The 7339-nt window shown below is 39.7% G+C and overlaps 1 protein-coding gene across 1 annotated transcript in view; it reads left to right on the top strand.

The window, feature by feature from the left end:
* Positions 1–3281, top strand: part of LOC102773349 (centrin-4) — a 3683-nt gene extending 402 nt beyond the window's left edge. Inside the window, exons 2-5 of the mRNA XM_006762832.2 lie at positions 965–1111; positions 1547–1675; positions 2229–2366; positions 2546–3281. Coding sequence (XP_006762895.1) covers positions 965–1111; positions 1547–1675; positions 2229–2366; positions 2546–2635 — 504 coding nt within the window. The 3' untranslated portion in view covers positions 2636–3281. The remainder of the gene's footprint in view (positions 1–964; positions 1112–1546; positions 1676–2228; positions 2367–2545) is intronic.
* The last annotated feature ends 4058 nt before the right edge of the window (positions 3282–7339 follow it).

A 7339-nucleotide genomic window follows, 5' to 3' on the forward strand; every position in this document is an offset into this window, starting at 1 on the left:
ACCAAAAAGGAGTTAAGTACAAAGAATAAGATGCTAAAAACAGCCGGAGGGCCTGGGCCTCTAGGAAAGTCCTGAACTCTGAAAAACGAACTGACCGGGGACCAAGGAGTTCTGCCACTGCCTGGAAGCTGGGGATCCAAGGCTGCCAGGCCAGGGACCTGCAGCCCGGGGCCGGGGAGCAGCCGCGCCACGCAGTTAGCGCGTGCGAAGCCGGCCACTGGAGGCGCAGGACGCGGAGTCCTGCCGCTTCCTACCCCGAAGCTGGGGAGGAGATGCCGAAATACGGCTGCAGGAGGGGCCCACGCCAACCTCGCTTGCCTGTAGAAAATGGCAAATAGCAGGAAGATGACCCCTCCACACACACACACACACACACACACACACACACACACACCTTCCCTGAACACTGATAATTGGCCCAACATGCATTCTTACCCAGATCCCTGTAGTAGTTTTTCACCCGGAAAATGTAGTTTATTCATTTCTCAACCTGTGCAATATAGGAAAGTATGTTAGAAGGTGGGAAAGAGAATTATGTTCCAATCAAGCATATCCCACATAATACGTTTTCTGATAAGACATTTAGGCATAATAGAAGTAAAGATCACTTCAACAGTGCTTTTCAGAGACTTCAAGTAGGGCCGATTGCATTCCGACATACCTACTAGCCCTCTAGCATGCCTTCCTTTGCCCCTTCTCCTTCTCTAAAGGCACTAATTTGAAGGAAAAACCTAATTGGACCCAACTTAAAAAAGAACCAGGCTTTCCACCAACATATTAACAACTAAAGCAAAAATGTTAGTAAAGGGAAAAGGGGAGAATTGTTAAGGTTCATTATACAGTAGGGAAGAGGATACCTGACTATGGTCATTATATTAGTTCATCAATTTCATCCATTATTCTGGTTCTGGTAACTTTTCCGGTTACAAAGCTTATCTTTCACTCACCTGTGTATTTCTTACAGGCATCCAACTGCCGCACAGATTCGGACCAATGGAAGAAAAAACCAGCAAAAATTGAACTAAATGAAACTCAAAAACAAGAAATTAAAGAGGCTTTTGATTTATTTGATATTGATGGGTCTGGAACCATAGATGTAAAAGAATTGAAGGTTCTAAAATTATTTCTAATTCTAAAACATTTAAAAAAACCATATAATATATTCATGCCAATCTTGTAAGTCTTTAGCAGTAGCCATCTGAAAGCTCGATATACAGTCCCTTCCATGCAGATATCTATTTCCCTCTTTAGTGCAGACATCCGCCTTACACTGGCAAAGCAATATCTTGTTAAGCATTTCATTCCTGTTTTATAAAGAACCCACGGACATGGACGACAGTGTGGCGATTTTGGGGGGAGGGAGGTGGAAGAGGGCATAGAGGGGATAAATGGTGATGGGGAAAATATATGCTGACCTTACTCTCTAGGTTTATACCTTGTCCGTAGGAGGGAGAGAGCGTGCACGAGAGAGAAAATCTAGTAATTAAGGTAATTTTAAAGCTAGGAATGAGATCGTGGCATATAATTTATTTGCTTCCTATTTCAGATTGCTATGCGGGCCTTAGGATTTGAACCAAAGAAAGAAGAAGTTAAAAAATTGATAGCTGAAATCGACAAAGAAGGAACTGGCACCATTAGTTTTGAAGATTTTTTTGCCATAATGAGTCTAAAAATGGTATAGTAGTGATTGTGTTTTTCAAAGAAATACAATGAGAGGTCTCATAGAAGAATTTAAGGATGGTTGGGGTTTAGAGAAGAAGAGCAAGATTAAATATGCTTTCAGGCTGGTGATCATGAAGACCATCCAGTGTGGAGAAGAGGATTTTGTTAGGAAATAATAGGATGTATGGGTGGATAGAATGGGGCCAGCAAGGCGAAGCCTGGAATTCCACAAACATTGACTGAGTAGCTGTTTTTGGCAGGCGCTATTCTGTGGGGAACGCTTCTTGTTTTCTTGGAGCTCACATTTTTGTAATGGATCTTAGTTACTGGCCACCAAGAAATACATCCTCTTTACCACCCCGTGCCTCTTCCACTTCCTTAGGCTCTGAGTGTAAATACCTTGAGGGCAGATGTGAGTGCATTGGCACAATTTTAAAAGGCAGAGCAATTAGTAAAGTCAGAGCTCAGCTACCTGGTGCTGCTCTGTACCTCACAGACCTGTAAGTCCAGCTTCATAGGAAAATAAGTGAAAGACTAATAACATTTAGCTGTTTCTGTTTTTAAAGAGTGAAAAAGATGAAAAGGAAGAACTGTTAAAGGCTTTCAAATTATTTGATGATGATGCTACTGGAAGCATAACATTAAACAATATCAAGAGGGTTGCTAAGGAACTAGGGGAAACTTTAACAGATGATGAACTTCAGGTAAATTTTATAACTATAATTTACATGTATAATTATATACAATTATTTACATATTAGAATTTAAATGTCTTAATTGTACTCATAAATACATTTAAAGTAAAATTTTGAGTATACATTTGAATATTCATTTGTGTCATTCATTTTTAAGAGAGTTCACATATTTATGTCTTGTTTTACAGGAAATGCTTGATGAAGCTGATCGTGATGGGGATGGAGAAATAAATGAGGACGAATTTTTGAGAATGATGCAAAAGACCAGTCTTTATTAATACTGTTTTTGTTTCTTCTAAAAGTTAACAAATTTGTATTTGTTATACAGTCCCATAATATCTGAATATTCACTTTCAATTTGCAGTTTATATGCACAAATTGGTCTCTTGATGTCTAAACCATGTGAGAAGTTACATGTTTCTCCAAATATGTTGTTAAATCTACGACATCAAGAACAAAATGTAATGACTTCCTTGAACCATGAATCCAAGAATAGTATCAATTCCAACTGCTATTTTAAGAGCCTAGGGTCCAAAGACTTATGCATTTTTTTTAAGTTTAATTAACTTAGCCTCACATGCAAAGGCATTTGGCAACAAAGTCATACTTTTCCCTCTTATTTGGGTATGTGTCTGCAATTCTTTAAAAACTGTTGAAAATTTCCGTTTTCAACAGTTATTCAGATATGTATAGTATTAAATAAAACTGTCTGGTAACTGTTATTTGCTACTTTTCTTCCTATAAGAAATTTAAAGCAGTACGTGTATCACTCAGACAGGGATTTTAGCTGTTATCTAGTTAGTATATTACAACTTGTAAGCTGACAGTATTGCTCCAACTGTACAAGAGAAAATGAATTTAGAGAACTTAAATTTAAAAATTGCTCAATTACCCACAGATACTAAATAAAACATGGATTCTAAATTCTCTGTCTTTGCCGTGGCTGGATTAGCAGCAGCATCCTCATACGCCAAGGTTGTAGGCTTGGTCCCAGGTCACGGCACATACAAGAATCAACCAATGAATTCACAAGTAGAACAACAAATCAATGTGTGTGTCTCTCTCTCTTCCTCTCTTTGAAATCAATAAAAAGAGAAATTATCTTTATTTCCATGATGCTGCTTCCCCATGGACTAAAAACTCTCAGGGTAAGTATATTTTCTAATTCATTTAATTCTGTGCCTTGCAATCTAACTGTCTCTGTCTTCTATGAAAGAGCCAATCTGTTGGGAAAGGCAGTCCCTAGCACAAAGTCTTTTGACCCCCACTGGGCCGCATGACAATGGGCCTTGGGCCTGGAACCCCTGGAGAGACAGTCCTCACAGCTGTGCTGGACTTGTGGCCTTGTCTGAGAACCTCTCTCCCTGGTTCACACTCAGTGTGCACTTCCTTGTTCTGCTTAACCATGTGTCATGTGGCATCTGGCAGGCCCCCTGCTGTATCTGTCCCCTTCAGAAAGAGGTCTACACAACCAGAGGGGTGCGGTGTGTGTAGGCCATTTGCCCTGTGTGGGCTCTGGGAGGGACCATGGCCCAGGAACCCCATGCTCACTGCTGAAACTGATCTCCCACTGTCCCTTCCCCGTAGGAGTAAATCTCTGCTCCCGACTGTCCGTGGCTGTGTGTGTTTTCCTTGGCAAGCTGCTGGGCAGAAGTGCTGAGGCTTCTGATCCTGATCCTGATCCTAGGTGACGGATGCCACCTGTGGGACACACACTCTTCCTAAGCCCAACTAATGGTCTGTGGAACAAGAAAGGCTCGTAGAAAATGCAATTTTAATGGCCTCACCTGAAAAACACACACACCACATGGCAGAGGCCATGAACAGACACTACTCCCAAGAAAGCATGGAAATGGCCAACAGGTAGATGAAAGGATGCTCAACATCACCATAAGGGAAATGCAAGTCGGAATCCCCACGAGACACTACCTCACAGCTGTTGAATGGCTATTACGGACAAGACGAAAGTAAGTGTTGGAGGGGATGTGGAGAAAGGGCCGCATCACTTCAAGGATGTAATATTTCTGTATCTTGACTGAAAGCCCAGGGTATATGTCCTGACCCCCCGACCCCATCCTCCTGACTTGAACTCACACTTCAGTCTTTGTGGCACTGTGCAGCTATGTAATTAAGCTTTTGCCAGCTCTCTGTTCTCTCCGATGCTGTTTTCTGCTAGGTCTTTCAGAGTCTCATCCTGAACACCTGTAACTTGGGAGTTGGCGTGATGGAGGAGGAAGGGACTTGGACCATATTTTTCACTTCACTCGAATCCCTGCTCTCTATAAAACTTCCAAGTTCTAGACACTTTGGCTGCCCTCCAATTCCAACCTGTTTCTAGTGAATAGATATATTTGGTTTGGATAAAAGAGGTTGGATTCAAATCTTTCTGTCTCATTTTTATTCACAGATCACTGTGACAGTTACTGAGTGCTTGTTGTGTGTTAGGCACCGCTCTCCCTCCTTCACATGGATTTCTTATTCAATTCTATGCCTACTGGGCACTGTTATCATCATTCTTATTTCACAGATGAGGACAGAGGGTTTAAGTGACCAATTCATCATCACATGGACAGTCAATGGCTCATCTGGACACTGTGAGGCCTGCTGTTCCCCCTCAACCCCCGGGCTCTGAACCTCTGCTCGGCTCTCATCACTCCTGTCCAGGTGTTATCTTCACCCAGAAGAGGCGACAGCCATATTCTCATGGGCAGAGAAGCAGCAAAGTGAATCTTTCTTGATCAGAAAAGTGAGTGAGGTCAAATGTAAGAAAAGTGATAACTCTGGAGAAGTGAAATCAAAGAAAAAGATAGTTTTAAAAAATTAAACGATAGTCTTTGTAATTGGTCTTTGTAAATTCAATAGCAGAGAGTCATGCGGGGGTCAACATTAGATAGTCAAGATGAGCAAATAACTTTAAGATCAGAGATCATACTGATAAAAGTTATTACTTATATTTTATAATGGGCATTGCCTCCCAACATCATTGTCCCTTGCTTTCTTGGTGATGGCTTATTTTAACCAGAAAGTTTTACGTATAAGTTTAAATATTTGGTAAATGAATGTAATGGAAGCACAGTTCTAACATTCAGAATGTTACCCACTGAAATCAGTGGGGTGCCACAGGAGATGGAGCATGGAGGTCACACCACTAGAGGGCGTTGAGGGCTTACCTCAGTTTGGTGAGTGAAGGTGTGCTCTGATTTATGCTTATTTAATCGACATCAGTTAGTTGAAGGATTTTTAAAAAGATCAAAGTTAAAGATGTCATTTATCAAGCATAACTTGAAAAAAAATTATAGAAATTGTATTATTCTTAAATCCCCTTCCTTGGTAACTAATTAGTTATGTTAATGAAAAATCAAAAATTCCACTTAAACCAAACTGGCACTATTAAAAATGTAAGCCATGGAATTATCAGGCAGGAAGCACATTATTTGAAGATTTTGGAGAGGGTGAATATGTATGCTTTTTATTCACCATACCTATGTACGGTTTGATTTTTATGAACATAAATTTTATAATTTAAATAAGAGAAGTAAACAATTCAAATGTTTTTAAAAACCAGGTTAAGAAGCTACTATGAAAATAAATTAGGAATATAAGTCTAAGTTTATTTTATATAATCTGCCCACATATTTATAAATATGGTGCCCAAGTGATACTAATAAGCATTCTACATTACTACATCAAAAAGGAAGGAAGGGTGTTGGTTACACTGTATTCTTAACATCTTTTGTATAGAAAGTCACATTTGGGCTCTGAAGGCTTCAAAAATGAAGACTCACTTAATTTGTTCAAGCTCCAAATACACAAGTTTCGTTGAGAATGGAACAGTTGTTTTTTTTTTCACTTAACAAAAGAGTTAATAACACAAATCTATAGACTCAGTTTGGGGGAAAGTAACATATCCAAAAGAACTAACTATGTGTAAACAAAGGAACACCCATAGTCAAAATAAATTATGTTCTAGAATAAGGTTCTTTAAATGAGTGTTAAGCTAATGAAAACATACATAGGTACACTGTATTACATTATTTCTTTCTGTCTTTTTATTAGATATATGTAAGTACCTTTTACTTCTCTTGGAAATATATTGTGGCTAAATCAAATATCAAATTATATAAGAATTATGAAATTTTAAAAAAAAACTATAAATGTGAGTAGCAACCCCACACTATTCCTTAGTGAACACCCCTGAACTGCCGTGTCCTGAGGAGTGTTCAGTGGTGAGAGGCAAGAAGTGTCATGGCCTTGGTGTTTTCACTCTAATTCAATCAAAAAGGCCCTCTTCCTGCCCAAAGGACTAGTTACAACATCCCTTCCACCAACCCAGCACAGAGCATCATAGAGGCATATGGCTAGAGGACACAGGGCACACAAACGCTTTGTCAAGCAAGTGGAAAGAAGAGATTATTTTAGGAATACTCTTATGAAGATAGGATTTTAAATGAATTTGAACAATCAGACAAGCAGGAGGCTGAGGCTCTTCTTTTTTTCTTTTTCTTTTTTTCTTTTTTGGCAAAGAGAGAAGGACTCTGATGATGAAAGCCACAGATGAGAATACTTTGGGATGCACTGTAGAGGATCAGCAAAACCCAGAAAATGAAAAAAGACTTCAATTTAATCTGAGCAAGAGTAGAGAACATTTTCTTACTTATGGCTGGCTTAGCATGTAGTGTGTGCACCTCCCCCAAACTGTGTATTTTTGGTAAATATGTAGCATGGAATAATGTGTAAGTTGTATTTTATTGTTATTTCTCAAAATAAGTTCAGTCCTCCTTCTTAAGCCCTTTTACTTACCTACTTCTTCATGAAATGTAGGTTAAAAAAGTTCATCAGGCCCTAACTGGTTTGGCTCAGTGGATAGAGTGTCGGCCTGCGGACTGAATGGTCCCAGGTTCGATTCCGGTCAAGGGCGTGTACCTTGGTTGCGGGCACATCTCCAGTAGGGGGTGTGCAGGAGGCAGCTGATCGATGTTTCT

This window comes from Myotis davidii, unplaced genomic scaffold, assembly GCF_000327345.1.
Source record: "Myotis davidii unplaced genomic scaffold, ASM32734v1 scaffold438, whole genome shotgun sequence".
NCBI lineage: Eukaryota > Metazoa > Chordata > Mammalia > Chiroptera > Vespertilionidae > Myotis > Myotis davidii.